The 19,498-nt window shown below is 52.9% G+C and overlaps 1 protein-coding gene across 1 annotated transcript; it reads right to left on the minus strand.

Annotated features, from left to right (window-relative positions):
• Positions 1 to 1,133: 1,133 nt before the first annotated feature.
• Positions 1,134 to 19,392, minus strand: ARHGAP1 (Rho GTPase activating protein 1). The gene is made up of 13 exons (XM_059931519.1): positions 19,292 to 19,392; positions 15,223 to 15,404; positions 14,905 to 15,000; positions 8,149 to 8,236; positions 4,022 to 4,153; positions 3,559 to 3,645; positions 3,260 to 3,358; positions 2,776 to 2,883; positions 2,620 to 2,696; positions 2,368 to 2,445; positions 1,843 to 1,971; positions 1,556 to 1,659; positions 1,134 to 1,411 (listed from the first exon to the last, which is right to left on the minus strand). The coding sequence occupies exons 2-13, from the start codon at positions 15,353 to 15,355 to the stop codon at positions 1,241 to 1,243; spliced, it is 1,302 nt and encodes a 433-aa protein (XP_059787502.1). The 5' UTR covers positions 15,356 to 15,404; positions 19,292 to 19,392; the 3' UTR covers positions 1,134 to 1,240.
• Positions 19,393 to 19,498: the final 106 nt, after the last annotated feature.

Below are 19,498 nucleotides of genomic sequence, written 5' to 3' on the forward strand. Positions count from 1 at the left end.
GCCTGGAGACACAGGGACTGACAGCAGCCACACCAGGCCTTGGGACTCCTGACATGCTAGTGTCCTGGGAAAAGAGCCCAGTGAGGTCAGGCCCAGGCCACACCCAGCTCACAGATGGGGCAGGACTGGTCAGTGAGGACCGCCACAGTACAGGCTCTGGCCAAGGCTGCAGGAAGGTGGTTCACCAGGAAGGGACAGCTGGAAAGAGGGATATCCATCATCATCAGGGTCCAGGGGGAGGTTGCTAGAACTTACCTGGCAGGGGCCAATCTAATTAGCAAAGTCTCTACCCAGCCCCTCCAGGAGTCCAAAACTGGAGGAAGGAGCCACCCCAGATCCTGAGGCACTGAGTCACCCCTGGCCAGAGCAGGGACCAGTGTGACTCCACAACAGATGTGGCTAAGGATCTGTCCAAGTAGGAAGGGAGGGGAGGCAAGGCATGGGGGGTGGAGTGGGCGGGGACTGCTTGTCAGTGGTCTGACCAGACACTGGGGGGCTCTCAGGGGTGAGAGTGGGGTGTCTATTTTGAACGGATGCTGGGACTCAGCCCTGTCATCCAAGCTGCCAGTCCTGGCAGAACCAGGGGGCTAAGACACCCTGGGGGCAGTACCACTTGGGAAAGGCTGACCCAGGATGTGTGGAAGAGAAGGCAGACACAGGACTCCAGGCTGTCATTCGTTAACTGTGGAAGTACCAGAGGCTGAGCCATCAGAGGGGAGGACAGGAACAGGCCTTCACCCAGACAGGGAGGAGTCTCAGCAGGGCCAGCCCAGGCCAGCTCAGCCTTTCATTCCCCAGCAGTCGGGAAGGGGAGGACCAGCCCCAGCTACCAGCCCAGCCGGCAGTGATTTTGGCATCTCCAGTTGCCAGGGGAAGAGGCAGGAGAAAGCAGGTAAGCAAGCGGTTGCTGGGGCCAGTCCTCCTGCCTGAAGAGCCAAGGCCAGCTCTGCAGACCCCGGCAGGAGCCAGGGATCCAAAGAGGCAGTGAGAAGTATAAGGCGAAGAAAAACGTCTTGTGGTTACAGCGAGGCCTCCAGGGCTGGTGAGGTGGGCTGGACAGAAGGGGAGGAGGAGCTGTCCAGTTGGCTGGCTCCAGCTTCTGTCTCCAGGGGGCTCACAGCCCCTTTCTGGGCAGGAGCCCTGGGCTCCCGTAAGGCTGAAGCCAAGAGAAAGAGTCCAAACCGGGGCTATCAGAGAAAGGGGCGGGTGGGGCAGGGGCTGGACTCAGAGCCCCTTGGAGTCAGGGCTGAAACAACTCCCCTTGATGATCCAGGAGGAACTTAGTGAAGGTATTGATGGGATTAATGGCCTTGAGGGTGATGGCAGCATCCTTGGCCCACAGCAGGTTAGGGCCGAAGACAACAGCCAGGTTAGTGTTGGTCATCTTGTTCTGGTCACAGAGGGCAGAAATCTGTGGAAGGAAAAGGGGGCTGCAGCAGGAAGCCACCGACGCCACCTCCCACGCCTGGCAACCACACCCAGGAGCAGCAGCCAGGGCAACTCCTCCTCCCTCTCTCCTCCAGGTAAGCGGTAGAGGCCCAGGCCGAGGTCTCACCTGCACCAGGAAGGCAGTGAGGAAGCGCAGCACCAGGTAGTTCTCCTCGGGCAGCATCTGGAAGGCCTGCAGCGTCGCCTCCACTCTCTGGCTCTCGTCAATGTCTATGAGGAATGGGGGCCGAGGTCACAGGGGCCCATGGCCGGACTGGTTCGGGAAGCCCTGTCATGAGGCTAGGGGGAAGACCCAACCAGACTTTCCTTGAAGGACAGGCCAAGCCCGCCTGCTCTGAGTCCAGCTGCAACCCCAACCTGCAGAAGCTGGAGAGGGGGAAAAGGGGCACTCACTGAGGAAGCCCACAACGTGGGAGTAGAGGTCAAAGGTGAGCAGGGGCTCAGGAAGCTCCCGGAGGAAGGTCTTGAGAATGACCGCTGGCAGGTGCAACTCATTGTACTGGTGGAAGTCCACAGGCAGCCCTGGGGGTGGGGAGGGGAGGAAGGGTGGGGAGGAGCTGGGCCGAGCCTGGAGACCAGCAGCCAATCCGGAGGCCAAGCAGGACCCACAGCCTGACTTCACCCTTGGCCACAAGCCTCCTCCTCCCACTGAGACAGGGGGCACAGGGTCAGGCCATCTGGGGAGTGGGGCCCCCGAGCACACACCACAGTTACTCCTCGCCTCCGAATGACCCTGAACCCAGGCTCCAGAAGCCTGACCTACGAGAAAGTAGGCCTGGGACAACCAGGCAGGAGTGAGACCCATGTAATTATACCAAATGCCCCAGAAACCTCACACACGCACGCACATACACACGCGTGCGCGCGCACGATCTGTACTGGCCCTCTGGGCTTCGACACATCCCTGGGGCCACTCACCCATGTTGTACTTCTGTTGCACCTCCCGAACAACTTGGGTGTTGGCCGACCTCCGGAAAATCCCCTCAGTGGTGAGAGCTGGGAAACAGTGGGGCCTGGTGAGTCTCAGAGCTCTGGGGCAACGTGCGGACTCCCCCACCCAGTCTGCGTCTTGGGGTCCCGGTCAGGGTCAGTGTGGGTGCTGGTGCACGTGGGACCTTGCCCAGCCCTGCCCAGCAGCTTCCCGAGGGGAGAGGGTTCCCCGGCACTCACCGTGGGCCTGCAGGTAGGCAATGGTCTCCCGCAGCACGAGCGGAATGGGCTCCTGCTCTGGGTTCTTCTCCCGGAGGCTGTGGGCACAACGCAGTGATGGGTCTGCAGCCCTCCTGGTCCCCAGGTGCCAGCCCCGCCCACCTCTCGCATACTCACTGCTGCAACGAGACCCCGAACTGCTGGTTGGGCAGAGGGGGCCGTGGTGGCATGGGCTTGGGGGCTGTCGCAGGGCTCTTCTGGGTGGATTTGAGGAAGTCATCATACCTGGGGAAGCAGCGGGGAGGGTCAGGGCCCCTACCTGGCTCTGCAGTCACTATGGCAACTCTTGTTTGTCAGGCACTTACTGTGCTATCTTACATGGATTACCTCATTCACTCCTCCCACCAACCCAGCTTTACACAGAAGTGAAGACTTTAAAGAGATTCGGTTACAGAGCTTTTCACTGACAGATACGGGATCTGGACTTGCTCTCTCTGACCCCATGTGCTGCCCCTTACTCATCACATCTGCTTCCTTCCCCTGTGTATCCTGGTGCTCTCAAGGCTGCTTCTCCCCTTGGCCGGCACATCCTACCCCCACAAACATGATATATGTGGACAATGTGCCCAGTGGGCACACACAGCCCGCATCCCGGTCTCACTTGAGCACTTGGCGAGGGATCCCCAGTTGCTCCAGCTTCACATGCTCGCTCAGCTCACTCAGGTAATTCACATAGAAGATCTTCTGCCCAAACTTGAAGCTGCCGATGGAAGAAAGGGTATGGGTCCAGGGTAGGCCTGCTTCAGCAGGCCTCCACTTTCTCCTCAGCAGCCCACCCAGATCAGACAGAGGCCTAGCCCCAAAGTGGTCGGTCCCCAGGATGCTTGGCTTCCTCAGGTATCTGCTTCACAGTTCAAGGGGAAGCACAAGAGACGGGTGCCCCACCCTGGGCCCACTCACCTAATGATGGGCTTGAAGAGGATGAGCAGGGTCTTGATGAACATGGTGGGGTGCACGATGTACAGAGCCTTGATATTCTTCTTGTACCTGCAGAGGCAGAACGGGGAACTCAGGAGTGGGCGTGGTAGGAGAGGCACAGAGCTAAGCTCTTAATGTACAGTTACTGATTTGATGACTCATAGGAAGCCTGCGAGGTAAGTGCCATTGTTGCCCTATTTTACAGATTAGGAAACGGGCTCAGAGAGGTTAAGTAAGATGAAAGGTCACAGAGCGAGTAAGTAGAGAAACTGGTATTTAAGCCCAGGCCATTCCAACTTGAGACTCTTTGTGTTTAGTTTACCCAGGTGGGGGCGACCCGCCTCCCCCAGCATGGAATACGTTCCTGCCCAAGCAGAGGGCAGCCCAGAACCCGGCAGAGCTGCTGGCCCCCGGGCCCTGGAGCTCCTCCTAGGCCCTAACCCACTTGCGGTCAAACTCCCGGTAGGCATCCCGGAGCCAGCTGAGGGAGGGCTTGTTGTCACTGGTCAGGCCGTGGTGCAGGTAGAGCAGCGTGTAGTCGCTCTCCACATACTGGTCCAGGGTGTGCTTCAGGTACCTGTAAGGGACGAGCCCCACTCAGGCCTGCCCTGTATGCAAGTGGGGCCCCATTAAGACAGAACCAGTGCCCCAGGAATCCCCTCCTCCTGCCTCCGCCAGCCCCTCTCCTGCCCTGTCTGTTCTGGCTGCATAATCAGTCACCCTGTTGAGGTGGAGGAGGAACGAGGTAGTGGCTGGGCTGGGTGGAGGAATAATAAGAACAACAGCAGCTCTCAGGTTTGAGCACTGACTAGGAGTCAGGAGACCAGGACTCTAACTGGAGCCGTCTCACATACCTGCAGTAAAAATGGGAATAACACTTCACTCACAGGATTGCCCCGAGTCAACAGTAAGGATGACAGTCACCATTTACCAGTATTAAGCTCTTAGTGTCTACCAAGCACTTTGTATGCAATATCTCATGCCTTCCTCATTATAATGGAGGCCAATACTATCCCCTTCTTATGAGCGAGGGCAGTGAGGCTCAGAGAGGTCAAGCACTTCTCTGAGGTCACACAGCTTGTGGTGGTGGGGACTGGAGGTGAACTAACTCCAAGTTTTGCCTTGTTGATCATGGGACAGCTCTGCCTTTTACACGCCCAGCGCTGTCTGTAGAACACTGTGCCCACGAAAGGGGATCAGGATGGTCAGAGGGTCCCCTCCCCTGCTCCAGTCACTGGACGTTCTGTGGACCAAAGACCCACACCTCAAGTTCCCTATGCTCACAACACAATACCTACCACCCAACACAAACACACATACCGGTGTTGGGCTTACCTGAGGTGGAGAAGTATGAATTGAATGAACATGAATTCCAGAAAGGGAGAGGAGCCCAGTGGAAAACCCTCTTTCTGGCTGGCCAACAGCTCCCAGGCCCCAGCAGGAACACCACTCCAGGCTGGGAGGCTGGGCGTGCAGGAATGCTAAGGGCTTCCAAGGGGAGGAGGGAAAGGAGGGGAGGAGGGAAAGAAGGGAAGGAGCCTTTTTTTTTTTTTTTTAAATGATTTGGAAAGCTTACAGTTATTAATTAGAAATCTGACGGCTTTTGTTTTAATTTATTTAATTAGTTAATTTATTTTTGGTGCGTTGGGTCTTTGTTGCTGCGCACTGGCTTTCTCTAGTTGCAGTGAGCGGGGGCTACTCTTCGCTGCAGTGCGCGGGCTTCTCATTGCGGTGGCTTCTCTTGTTGCGGAGCAGGGGCTCTAGGCGTGCGGGCTTCAGTAGTTGTGGCTCGCGGGCTCTAGAGTGCAGGTCAGTAGTTGCGGCGCACGGGCTTAGTTGCTCCGCGGCATGTGGGATCTTCCTGGACCAGGGCTCGAACCCGCGTCCCCTGCACTGACAGGCGGATTCTTAACCACTGAGCCACCAGGGAAGCCCGGGAAGGAGCCTTGGGAAGTGCCCAAGGATGTGACTAAGTGCCCAGACACAACCTGACCTATCCCAGAGAGGCTAACCTAAACATTGGTCCATGGGTGCCAGCACTGGCGGACATGTGAGGTGTCTTATGCTGGATTTATTATCTTGATTCCCATCATTATCACTACACAGTAATTTACCCCTTACACACATTGAGCACTTTGCAGTTTGAAAAGAGCTGTCACATAAAAAGATGGCATTTTGCAACTATAAAATAGCAAAAGTTAGGGACTTCCCTGGCAGTCCAGCAGTTAAGACTCTGCGCTTCCACTGCAGGGGGCATGGGTTCGATCCCTGGTTGGGGAACTAAGATCCCGCATGCCACGCAAAAAATAAAAATAAAAATAAATACATAAAATAGCAAAAGTAGTAGTGAAAATACACTCATCCTTTGATGAATGTTATGACCTTTTGGAGGTCAATAAAGTGATGTTTATCAGAAGCTATAAAATGTTCATACTCTGACCTGATAAAAATATGTCCAGGAATTTATCCCAAGGAACTAATCAGAGATGAACAGAAATGTTTTTGTAAAAGGCTGTTCATTATAGCCTGTTTTATAATGGGGGGAAAAAAATGAGCAGCAAAGAATATTGGTTAAATAAATCATAGGAGAGGTATAAATAGAATACCTCACAGGATGTTTCTGCAGACAGAACCAATCTGTGAAGTTGGATGTGAGAACAGTGGTTACCCTTTGGGGTACTGCCTGGAAGAGCAAAGGGAAGTTTGTAGGTGTGGATGACGTGGGTGTATTTCGTTTTTGAAAATTCATCAAGTAGTATACATAATGTGTTCACTTTTCTGGATACACATACGTCAATAAAATTTTTTGAAAGGATATCCTTGAAGAATGTTTAATGCTCAGAAGATAAAAACATTATGTAAGATACAAAACTGACTATAGAGTTCTGCATATGTTATAGAAAAAAAATGGGAAGTGAATACACTAAAGTGTTAACAGTGGTTTTCTCTCTGGGTGGTGGGTTTATGGGAGACTTTGTTAATTGCTGTCTGTATTTTTTCTTAATAGCTATCGACATTTTTCTACATTCTTGAAATCTGTGATACTTTACAAATGAATACAATGACATTTCACACGGCTCAGGAGAGACCTGACCCCAAGCACACAACTAGTAAGAGGCAGAGTTGAAGTTTAACTGGTCTTCTGCATCCAAGCTTCAGGCACTTTCTGTTTCAACCCCCCAGATCTGGCTGGACAGCTGGGAAAAGCCAAGTCTGAGATAATCTGACTGAAAACAAGATGACAGGACTGATGCATGATGAAAGCGCCTCCCTGCCCGGCCAGGTGGTGGCGGGGAGATCCCGCTGGGAGGGAGTGGAGGATGGACAGGACGGGTGACAGAGGGCTTCCCAAAGGCAGACGAAGCCCCAGAGTGGGAGCAGCCTCGCTCAGCAAGCTCTCTCCTGAAAGCTGGGTGCTTTCCCATCCACCTCCTCTGACTTCCTCCCACTCAGCCCATAATGTGGCCAGGAGTCTATCACCTGCCTTGCCAGATGCTGTGACAATAAAACCAGAAAGGAGGACATGTGACTCAGCCACCCTCAGGCTGGGCTCCTTGGCCTGTTCCTGGCTGGGCCACGTGATGGGCCTGGACAAGGCTCTGCCTACCTGCACGGCTGAGGAGCAGTGGGAGGAGGGCTCAGGAGACCAGAGAGAAAGCATTCACACAAAGCTGGGGGGACTCGGGCCTGGCCCTGGCTCACAGGCCTGCAGAGGCTCTGCAGTCAGGCCCTCCCCTTCTGTTGCCGTAGCCCCGGACTGTCCCCAACCCCACACCAGCCCCTCCACACACACAATCATTCAGGATCCCAAAGAGCCGGGAAGGGCGGGGCAGACATTTGCAATTGCAGGGAGTGCTTTAAAGTGTCAGGAAAGCAGTGCAAGATGGAAACTGTACACACACTGAGGAGCCTCAGGAGGAGGTCAGTTATGGCTCTGCCTCCAGGGATCCCGCACCTGCTGTGGGCCCAGCACTGGCCTAGTGGTGGCTCAACGATGAACACTTATCAGAACACAGTCTGTCAAACTCCTGCTTTCAATCAGCCTTCGGACTTGCATCAGGAGATTTCTAGACCAACCAGAGCTATTACCTGTATTTAGCTATTAGAACCTGGATAGGTACAGAAGTTGTTGGCACCAGACTTGGCACAAAATAACACTAATTATTCATGTAAATGATGAACAACTGCAACTGCCTCAGAAGCGCACCATATCGTTATCATAATCAGTCCTCACATTTGGACGGTATTTTACTTTTCAAAGCATTTTCAAATGCAGTATCTCACGCCTATGAGGAACAAGGGCTGTATTATTATTCCCTAAGAAGAGTGAAGAAAAAGAGGCTTAAAGAGATGAACACACTTTCCAAGGTCACACAGATGGTTTCCAGCACTAGAAACCAGATCTGACTCCTAGCCCAGTGCTCCCAATATAAAATGGCTCCCTCACTAGAAGAAGGGAGGCCTTGAGGGAGGCTTGGTACCCCTGGGGCAGGAAGGGACAGTAAAGAAAGTGGCTCCAGGCCGTAGTGAGGATCTGAGCACGGGTTCCATCACTTCCCCATGGGTACTCACCCCAGGAGCTTGCTATGGTCCAGCTGGTGGCTCGGGGGCATTCGGCAGGCACTAAACACAATGATCTTCCGCCCATACTTGTCATCTCCTAGGTGTGGAGAAAGATGGAGCACAGTGGGTGAACAATAAGCCAAGAGAAGTCAGGTGAGGATCTGAAAGGCCAGGCCTGGAGACTGTACCATTTAGCGTTGGGGCCAGAGTGGCCCATGCGGACAGACCTCTGGGCAGGTGCCTGCACTCAAGGGTGTGTCACTGAAGAAAGAGGGACAGGTGGTCTCAGGGCTACAGAGCTGGGGCACAAAAAAATAACATGACTTCTTAAAAAGTCATGCCTGTGGAAACAACCCAAATGTCCATCAATGGATGGGTAGATGAAGAAAATGTGGTGTTATCCATGCAATGGACTATTGGCTATAAAAAGGAATGGAGTACTGATAACACGCTACATTGTGAATGAACCTTGAAAACATGATGCTAAGTGAAAGAAGCTGGACATAACAGGCTACATATTGTTTGGTTCCATTTATATGAGCTATATAGGTAAATCTGTAACAACAGAAAGCAAATTAGTGGTTATAGGTGCTGGGAGGAAGGGAGAATAGGGATTGATGCTTATGGTTATGGGGGTTGGTATGGGTGAAACAATGGATGAAATGATGGAACTAGATAGAGGTGGTGGTTGTTCAACATTGTGAATGTACTAAATACCACCAAAGTATACACTTTAAAATGGTTTTTTTTTTTTTTTTTTTTGGCTGCGTTGGGTCTTTGTTGCTGTGCACGGGCTTTCTCTAGTTGCGGTGAGTGGGGGCTACTCTTCGTTGCAGTGTGCGGGCTTCTCATTGTGGTGGCTTCTCTTGTTGCGGAGCATGGGCTCTAGGCGTGCGGGCTTCAGTAGTTGTGGCACGCGGGCTCAGTAGTTGTGGCACGCGAGCTCTAGAGCACAGGCTCAGTAGTTGTGGCGCACGGGCTTAGTTGCTCCGCGGCATGTGGGATCTTCCTCGGCCAGGGCTCGAACCCATGTCCCCTGCATTGGCAGGCGGATTCTTAACCACTGCGCCACCAGGGAAGCCCCTAAAATGGTTAATTTTATGTTATGTAAATTTCACCATAACTAAGAAAACAAAAAAAGTCACACCCACCAAAGCAACTGTTATCTTGCCGTACATCATCTTAAAACTCCACACCTATTCCAGAAGCATCTCCTCTGAGCAGCCTGTATTTGAAAAACTTCTTGAAGCTACCTTCTCAGAAAGCCTGAGGCCAATGAAGAAATCAGTGTGATTACTTAATAGTCATGTCTTGTTCTTGACTACTAACAACACTTTCTGATTTTACTGCCAGAATTATTTGCCACAGTTGATTGACCTCTGGACATTTCTAAAAATCATTCCTTTCTCATTAAGGATATTCTAAAAAACATGGAGTAGAGAGGAGTTTGTAACACTTTGGGAAGGTGCTCATTTGAGTGTAATCACTGAGGGATGTCTGTCCAAAACTAGTCACTATTTCATGGTCTGACCATCTGGCTTTGTCATGAAGCTGGGGAGCTCCTGAGACATATGCCACAGCCTCCCAAGGTGAGATGCTCTTCCAGGGTCAGTGTGGACCAGGGACTCCAAGCACAGCTCGATGGGGACAAGGCCTGGTCCCCACTCCCCCATGTCCCAGGGCCCTTCCCTTTATCTTTACCCTCACACCTCTCCAGAGTCATTCTTGCCTAATCCCCACTACTTCAGAGGCATATAAAAAGACCACTTACACAGCCCACACAGTCTGTCCTCCTTCTACCTCTGAGGATTCAGGGATTCCCCAACAACTTGCTGAGTGTCTTCTCCATGTTAAATAAACCATGATCTTGATGATCCTTCTTGGTCAGTGACTTAACCCAGGACTCAGTGCTTTTCCAAAGTGGTTGCCAAGGCTCTGACCCTTTTCTCAAGGGCTGGGGCAAGACTCAGTGGAGGGGCTGAGGAAGGCTTCTGGAATGTGGGCAGCATGGCCCCAGTCCCTGCTGGTGGCCCAGCCTGGTGCTCTGGCCTGAGCTATTGCCTCACTCCCAGCAGTCTCCCACTGTGTCCAGCCTCTGGATCAACCCCTCCAATGATCCCATCTCCACCCAGAACACTGCCTAGCCTCTGCTGGCCCTAGCCAGGACCCTCCAAGAATTTCCTGGGTCAGCGTCTGAGGCCTGGCCCACCAAGCCCAGAGAGAGGCTCCGTTCTCCTTTCTAAACTGCCCCAGCTTCTAGCCTTGGAGAATTAGAAACATCTACCTGCCCCTGACTCTCCTGCCTTGACTCCTCCTTTCTTCCTGAACACCACCCCAAGCTGTATAAAAGCCCCTTAGAAAGGCTCACAGGACTTTGAGGCTTGGCCCCGCCAACCCCCTCTGCAGGCTCACACCATGCACACCTTTGGCCCAGTCCGCAGCAGGTGGCTTTAGCCTCTGTCTCTCATGCCAGACAGACTTCCTCTAGGCAATTCTGCTCCCCTCCTCTAAGCTAACTCCTTTGAATCCTTAAGACTCATCCCAGGCATAATCTCCCAGAAGCCTGTGTCCCCTCCTCCTCCCCGCAGGCAGGTTAGCTGTCCCTTTTCATAGCTCCCAGCATGAACCATCACCCGTCTCCGTCATAACACTTTGACTCTCCTGTATAACTATTTATGTGTCTGTCTCCTCTAGTGGCTGTGAGCAGCTCAAAGACAGGGACTGTCTTGTCCATCTTTAAATGTCCAGATGGTCCAGAGCCCAGCAACGTGGCAGGTATTCAATAAACGCTGGCAGCCTGTCACAGGTCGGCATTACACGGTATGCACGGTTCTATTTCTGAGTTTGCTCACAATGTTATCTGGGGTGTGAGACTGCTTTGGACAGCTTCCCAAAGCCTGGGGCAGAATTTCTCCAGACTTAACAAGCAGAGAACCCTCTGCAGGCATGTCTGAGGAGGAGACGGTACAGCTCCGTCCAGCAGCAGGTCTATTTTGAAAGGCCAGGTGTCACCTGTTCCCCTCCACACCCTGGACCAGATCCTGAGGTGCTGGGTTCCTTCCAGGCCAGTTGGGGGTGGCTCTGTGGCCTGCTCTGATTCACTTCCCATAGGCTTTGACAGAAGAAAGAGCAGACTGGCAGTGGGCAGGGATGAAGGGTTAGACTGGCCAGCCCACCCTCGTGGACAATCTGGAGCTTCAGAAACCCCTGGGCCTTCTATTATGAGCCTGTGGGGCGGGGGGACATCATCTGTCTACTCCCCTCTAAGCAGAGGAAACGCCCAGGGTATAGCAGAAAATGCTGGGAGGAGCATGGAGGATTCTAAAAGATTCTCTTCATCACTGCCCTCCAACAGTAAGGCAGCTCTCATTGGCCGGCAGATTTGAGGACTTAGGCAGAGCAGAAAGTCTGACCTCACAGGGCTCTGGTATTTACAGAGCTGGTAACTGGTTAAGCAGGCAACTGAGGTGAGAGGCCAGAGGCCTGTAGTTCCACCGCTCAGCTGCCCCAGCAACCTGTAAATGGGAAATTGGGTTCTCAACCAGGTTTCCATCAATGGGCATCCACCAATGTCATGATGTAATATAAAAAATATTACAAGCACATGCACGTGTTTTCTGGGGAAGAGGTCCACACCTTTCCTATTTTCAAGGAGGACTCCTGACCAGTTTCAAGAACCGCTTCCCTGGACTGTACACTCCTTGAAGGAGGGAATGTGCATTTCTCCTCAATGAATCCTCAATGCTGGGGACCTCCCTGGTGGTCCAGTGGTTAAGAATCCACCTTCCAATGCAGGGGATGCGGGTTCGATCCCTGGTCAGGGAACTAAGATCCCACATGCTGCTGGGCAACTAAGCCCACACGCCACAACTACTGAGCTCGCGCACCTCAACTAGAGAGCCTGCATGCCACAAACTACACAGCCCACGTGCTCTGGAGCCCATGCGCCACAACTAGAGAGAAGCCCATGCGCCGCAATGAAAGATCCCGCGTGCTTCAACTAAGACCTGACGCAGGCATAAATAAATTTTTTTTTTTTTTAAATCCTCAGTGCTGACTACTGGACTTGTTCCCAAAGTAGGTGTTTTATAAATGCATGCCAAGTAAAGTCAGGATGGGGATGGGGGACAAAGGAGGGGGCTCAGAGAGGGACTGGATGGCAAGACTCCCAGACCAGCAAAGAACGAGACATGGGCAACCCCAGGGCTTAGCCCGTCCTCTCCTCCCTGGAGTGGAGTCCCATTGCCCAAGTCCTTGAGTGGCTCGGGCATTTGCCAGCAGGCAGGGTAACGGCTCCTACAAGAAGCATGTGTAAAAAGGCCTGGGAGTCCCCTCCTGATCTCAGAAGATTCAAACAGATTTACCCTGGAAACTGAAGGGAAAGAAGGAGCTGGCAGCACTGGTGGCTCCAGAGCGCTGAGGGAGAGGGCTCAAAAAGGAGGCACAGCGTTTGTGGTAAGCACCAGGAAAAGACCAGCCGCCGGAGAATGAAACCTCTGCATTCCCCAGATACGGATCAGGAACTTCCCAGGGGAACCTGGGTATTAATCAGCAACAGAGCAGCTCCTCTAGCAGGCGTTCTGGGACCCGCCAGACCAGCGCACTCCCGCGACCTGAGAGCAGGCCAACCAAGGAGATGGGAGGTGGGGGTCTGGGGCACATTGGTGAAAATGTGAAATTGTCAGGAATACTGCAAGCCAGCTGACATCATCGTTGGTGGCTAGAAATCTGCTATTTGTAGTTAGAAATTACACATGTTACAAATAATACAAATAATAGCCTTTTCTTTTTTTTCTTTCTGGAGGGCCAACTATTAAACCTTTACCAGCACACCACTGGAAAGAACCCACGTGGACCAGTCAGGTTTGACCGTGGAGCATGACAGCTACTGCCAGCAAGGAGAACAGAGGCTACAGAGGAGTTGGGGACATAACCCATCCTCCCTTCCAACATGGGCTCTTTCTCTGGTTTCCAAGGCCAGGAAACTGGCCTCCCAGGAAGTCACCATAGCCTCATCAAACAACTCTTGCTCTGGCAGTGCCAATCCAAACTCTTCTCAGCAGTCAGAGAGGCATACACATGGGGGACACCCCACCAGAGGAGCCCTGAGCCAGCACTCAGGCCAGGCCATTGCTTACAGCCAGCCCCACGACCCCCATGGACAAGGCCCCCCTCCCCTGGAGCTCCTTTCCCTTTGGGCTCTGGATGTGTGGGCTCCCCACACAGTCCCCACCCTGTCAAACCTCCCATAAATCCCCTGCTATTTCCAGCTCCCAAGTACCACCAGCTCCCAGCTCCCAGCTCCCCAGAGTGGGGCTGCAATTAAGCTGGCTCCACCTGGCCTCCACCAAGAGCCATTCTTGATCCACAGACCAGAGAGGCCAAGCACAGAAAGCCAGGAACAAACCTACCTGGCTGGGCCCCCTCAGGCTCATCGCACCCTGGAGAAACAGAAACATGTTGCAGCTCTGCTTGCAGGGGTCACCTGGTGGGGATGGGGGCAGTCTCCCCTGCTCTGCCTTGTGACTTGGCCACATAGCCAGGAGGATGTCAGCAGAGAGACTCCTTCATATCAGACATCCCCATGCCCCAGTCAGGTCCATCTCTAGGAGTGAGGAAAGTTCTGAGCCTTCAGGTGACTCTCCTGTACTCAGGGCAGTATCAGGCCAAAAAAGAACTCTCAGCCTTGCTTCTGTAGGGGTGATAGAGGCCATTGCCAAGTCCTCCAATCCAGACCAGGGCAGGCATCAGGAACACAGATGCCAAGGAAACACCTTGACGTTAGGAACAACCCTCTCAACTGCCCCATCCCTCCCTGAGCCCAGCATTCAGGAGAGACGGAGCTCCCTGCTGCTTCCCTATGGCCGGATGCCTCCAGGGCCCCCTCAGCCAGCACCACTCAGGGCTCCAGGGGCCACAAGCTACCTGGCTCCCCTTGCCCACCCCAATGCCTCAGGGCAGGGCCGTGCTGCCATCCTTGCTTACAGCTGAAGAAAAGACAAAAGATCCTACAATTCCAATTTTCTCTTCTAGCACTAGGACCCTACAGGCAGAAATCAGGTCATCAACATCTCTGCTACCTCCCTTGCTCCTGGAGGTTTCTGGGTCCTGCATTATGAACAGGAGGGCGGGAGCTCACTGAGGCCAAGACCCAAGGGGGGCTCCGCACTCATTCTTAGCAGGGTAGCACATCTGCGGGGAACCTGATGCTCCAGGAGTCATGTGGCTCCTAACTTCTGGAAGGAGGCTCTGCCATTCCAGACTTCCTTGAAGGTAGGGTTTCCCTGGAGGGACTGGCACCTCCCTGCTCCCCAATAACTGATGGGGAAGAAAAGCTGACCTGAGGGCAAAGAGAAGGGAGATGAATGAACACTAATTGAGGGCCAACTACGTTCTGGCTGTGGGCTAGGCCCTGATATACATTCACCATTGACATCCTCTCAGCAACCCTGTGAGGAAGAAATGAGCTCAGACTGCAGAGCTGGAAATCAAACCCAGGGCTTTCACAGTGCCTCCCACACGCCATCCGCCAGTGGAGATGATGAGGTCACAGGTCAGGATGTGGTTGCAGGTGAACAGACCAAGTGGCCCTCACAATCAAGTCTGTATTTTTAATGAATGATCCATGGAGCCTCAAGAGCCCCAGGGTCAGGGGTCAGACCGGCCCCTCCCCTGCAGCCCCTTCCCCTAAGGCAGGAGGGCCTGGCTTCCTTAAGCCAGGGATGCAGACTGTGAGGGAAAAGGTGCAAGGCTGGGTGTACTCACCTGCCACCTCCACAATCTGGTGCCGGGCAATGTCGTAGTAAGGGTCATCCCACTTCAGGTGTGTGACAGGTTCCGGGGAGCTGCTTTTGGAGTCATCTGAGGAACACAGCAAAGTCAGGGGATCATCTGGAGGTCTGGCACAATTTTCTCCCTGAGATTCGTGCTCTTTGGCCCTCCCCCCAGTAAGGCTTGTGCTCCCAGCCCCACCCTGGGGCTGGTCTGTTTGCCCGCATCCTGTCCTCCTGGGGTCTTCCTTCCACAGGAAGGGGGTCTCCCCTTCTAAGGCGCTTATGGCTGCTGAGATCCAGCCGTACCCACCTGACTTGGGAAAGTCGGGCATTTCATCTGAGGGCCAGTTCTTCTCATCAATGGAGGCTAGCTTCAGCTGGTTCAGAGCCTGGCTGGTGTCATCCAAAGTCAGGTCGTCCTGCAGCTCTGAGAGTGGGTCCATGGCCAAGCCTCTGCCCCACAGCTTCACGCTGCAGAACCTGAAGAGAACCCTGGGAGACAGGAGGGAGTTGGTAGGTCAGTGACACACTCTTTTCACCCATAACTTCTATAGCAAGCCCTCCTGCTCCCACTCTTTCCTCCTCCAAGCTCCCTTGTCCCTGTTCCTCAACATTTCTCATCCTTGCCAAGAGCTCCATGTAGCTCCTCCTGGCTTTCCTGGCTGCACAGTTTTCTGGCATGTTGCCAGAAAAGGCAGCTGGGGCATAGGATGGCACAGCTCAGTGCCTGCCTTCAGGCCCTCCAGCTGGATAAGGAACAGCTGTGCCAGGCCCTGCACTGCCCACCACCCAGCTGGTTCAGTCGAGCAGTCCCAACTGCAGAGGTTCAAGGGCCATGCCCCTCTCCTCCAGGGTCGTAGAGCACAGAAGCTTCCCAGGCCCCAGCAGTGATGGGGAAGAGATATTGCAAGAATCTAAGGAGCACAGGGCTGCTCCAAACCCCTGCCTGAAAAAGGTTAGCTGTGGCCCTGGCTACTCCATCCGTCACTCCTGGCCCAGGGAAGAGGAGGTGGCCGGAGACCATAAGACCTAAAAAAAAAGGCCATGGCCAAGGGGCCCAGCTGGGTTTGCCCCAGGACAGGAATGAGGAGCAGGAAATGGAATCTTCCTGCCAGTCACTGTGACAATCTGCAGGCTCCTGGAGGCTCCCAAGCCCAGTCTACTCTGGGGGGAGCTCCTGACACTAGTTTCAAGGTGGGAAAGATCAACAGACCTCCTTAAGGATTGGGGGGTACAAGTGGATAAGGAGGAAGCCCATGACACCCAGAGTCCAGAGATCCAGGAAGTGGAAAACAGAACAACAGCTGTTGCATGCGGGGAGGGAGAGGAGCCAACTCTGAAACTGGGTTTGCCCAGGTCTGGGGTGTGGCCTTAAGGATGTGGCTGAGTGCAGCCTGGAGGAGGCACCTTCTGCCCTCAGCCCTCACCAGAAGCCAATCCCTCTCCCTTCACAAGCTCACCATATGTGTGAGGGAGGGAGTTTCAATTCAACCCACTCGACCAACCCCAAAGAGGCTGCTCTAAGTCCAGTGCATTTCTGGAGCCTCAAAAAATGACATATATGGTCACAGAATCAGCAGGGCAGATAAGGAGCACAGACAAGACCCAGGCGTGGGTAGGGAGAAGAGAGGAGAACTGTGGGCCCAGATCCAGATCCTGAACACCTCTGAGCGATGTGACAACCGCCTGCGCACATCACAGCAAAGACTCCATCCGGATGGCAAACCAGCAGCTCCCTACTTACTTACTTAGCAACAACCTAGCAACAACTACCCTGTTACCAGGGCAACCACACTGATTCAGTGGCAAAAGCTGTTTGAAGCTCCTGAGCCAAAACTGAGCCGCCAAACAGCCAGGAAAAAAAAAAAAAAAAAAAACCAACTTATTTTTCTTCCTCTTCCTCTCCTCTGGCCTTATCTGCTACCCTTATTCACTGCTCATTACCAAAATACAAGTCCCTTCCCACAAACACAGAGAAAGAAGTTCTCTATTGTTTGGGAATGCTTATCTCCCAGCGAGTGCTGCTGTACCCCTCACCCCAGCTCCCCATTCCAAGCAACCCTCAGTCTTGAGAAATCCACACCTGATTCAGCTATAAGCTCCTCCCCCTATTCAACCAGGAAGCTGTGAGGGCTCCCCCAAAGGGGCCCCTGGCCAGGTAACAAGGACAGAATTTAGCTCACAGTAACCCTCCCCAGGCCTGAGCCTTCTCTCCATCCCTTCTGTTTGGTTACTGCCCAGGCACCAAGAGCTCCTTCAGCCCTGCCCACAGCAGTTCCAGAGAAGTCTTTCTGCACACAGTGGGTGCTTGATGCAGTGAAAAAAACATGGGATGAGATACATGAAGAACTGGATTATAGCCCTGACCGAGTCACAAAGATACTGAGCAAGTCCTTTTCCTATCTAGGCCTAAATTTCCTCATCTACAGAAGTGAAGGCTCCTCCCAGAAATATAATTCTCCAGCATTCTAAATTACTTGTGCTGAAGTGAACAACGGGATTAGAAGGAACAGCTGGGAGTTGAAGTATGTGTGAGGGACAGAGAGGGACACTCTCTAAAAGGGAGCCGAGCTTGAACTCCACCTCTTCCAGTAACTCTTCTATTTTGTCAGTTCTTCCAGAACTGACCCCTCCCCCGTCCCATAAGCTCCTTTTCGAGCGCAACTAATCACAGTTGTTTCCACCTCCCAGCTAGCCTAGCCTCCCTCACTACCCTCCAACCCACAGCTGTTGCCCTCTGTGAGCCCAGAAGCTCAGCTCCCATTCAGTGGGGGGGGGGGGGGGGGGGGTGAGGGAAGCTAGTGCAGGGCAATTCTAACATAAAGTAGTAGAAATGAAGCATCCTGGCTGCCTAAGACTCCTGTCACTTACAAGTCCTGCTCCACTCTGCAAAATACTCCTTATTGTCAGATTAGTTTTTCCCTTCTCAGTTGGTAAAATCTCTACCTTTACAATAATCTTCAAGAATCACTTTAGGGGCTTCCCTGCTGGCGCAGTGGTTAAGAATCCGCCTGCCGATGCAGGGGACACGGGTTTGAGCCCTGGGCCGGGAAGATCCCACATGCCGCGGAGCAACTAAGCCCGTGAGCCACAACTACTGAAGCCTGCGCACCTAGAGCCCGTGCTCCGCAACAAGAGCAGCCACTGCCATGAGAAGCCCGTGCACCGCAACGAAGAGTAGCCCCCGCTCAACGCAACTAGAGAAAAGCCTGCACGCAGCAACGAAGACCCAACGCAGCCAAAAATAAATAAATAAATAAAATAAATTTATTAAAAAAAAAAAAAAGAATCACTTTAGGCAGAAGTGTTAACCTTTGGGAAGTCCTAGAGCTCTCTGAAATTCTGAAGAAATTTGTGGACTTTTTCCCTAAGAAAAATCAGCACATGCATGAAATCTTGCATGAAATTTTAAGGGGTTCACAGGCCCTCTTTCCCGTTTAAGAAACCCTGCCTACTCAAAATTACATCTGGCACAGAGTTGATGCTCAGTCATTTGCTGAATGACTGAACAAATCAGTTTGTATCCTAAGAGGAAAAGGGAACCAAGCACCATGAACTGGATACAAATTATCTTTTCACAACAGCACCAGTGAGGTATGTATTACCAAACCCATTTTACAGTTTGAGAAACCGAGGACCAGAAAGAGTAAGCAAGTTGCTTAGGGTCATATAGCAAGGTCAAGATTTTAATCCATGTCTACCTTAAGGTGGTTGCTTTGTGCAGGTCAATCCCTCAATACTTCTCTAATGGACTGTCATTCAAGCGATTCTCAAAGTTCTACAAAAGGGCAAAGTAAAGCTTCTCTCCTAATCTCCTTCGTGGACAACTGAAATAACAACTTAAAATCGTATTCTCTGGCCTGGGGATTGCCCTCCTAGTTGGGGCTCCAGAATTGTGAAAATTCAAATCCCACAATACAACAGCAAAACTTTTAACTACAATCACATTTGCATAGAGCTTCATGGTTTACAAAACCCAGATTGGGTGTAATTATCCCATTTCACAAATTAAAAAATAGATATGAAAGTGTGGCCTAATAAGTGGCAAAGGTGGAATACTTCCCCCAAATTTCTTGGTCTTAGTTCTTCCCCAGGTCGGACCAGGGAGACTTCCCCTTCCCACGAGCTTGCTCAATGACAGCCAGCGAGGAGGCCAGGAAGAAGGCAGCAAGGAAGCAAAGTCCTCTCACTTCAGACCCTCGAGGGGGGCCGAATCCCCGCAGCAGGAAGGCCAGGTTCCCAGGCCCCATTCCACCCTTACTCCCTTCCTCGGTTCCGCTCGGATCCTCCCCATCCGTATCCCAACCCTTCAGAAGACCAGGCCAGTCCCTCTCCTTCCCCCACCACCTCCCAGGGAGACCCCGGGCCCCGCAGCTCACCGTGGTGGGGCACCGCTCCCTCCGCCACGCCTGTCAAAGACAGGCAAACATCCGGCTCCGCGGTCGAATGGGAACCACCCCCTCCCTGTCGCTTCACTTCCCAGCCACTTCCGCCACACCTCCGACCCACTTCCGACCCACTGCCCGGTCCAAACATGGCCTTCCCAGGAGCCCCGCCCACTTCCTTACGTGCCCGCTTACGTGCCC

This window comes from Balaenoptera ricei, chromosome 8, assembly GCF_028023285.1.
Source record: "Balaenoptera ricei isolate mBalRic1 chromosome 8, mBalRic1.hap2, whole genome shotgun sequence".
NCBI lineage: Eukaryota > Metazoa > Chordata > Mammalia > Artiodactyla > Balaenopteridae > Balaenoptera > Balaenoptera ricei.

What these genes read in the sequence shown, in the direction of transcription:
- ARHGAP1 (XM_059931519.1), bottom strand. Translation starts at nt 15,355, where the DNA reads ATGGACCCACTCTCAGAGCTGCAGGACGACCTGACTTTGGATGACACC. An exon ending in GCCCGACTTTCCCAAGTCAG is followed by an intron (nt 15,001 to 15,222) that starts GTGGGTACGGCT and finishes TGTGTTCCTCAG; the next exon opens with ATGACTCCAAAAGCAGCTCC. An exon ending in GCAACAGAAGTACAACATGG is followed by an intron (nt 1,972 to 2,367) that starts GTGAGTGGCCCC and finishes CCCCACCCCCAG; the next exon opens with GGCTGCCTGTGGACTTCCAC.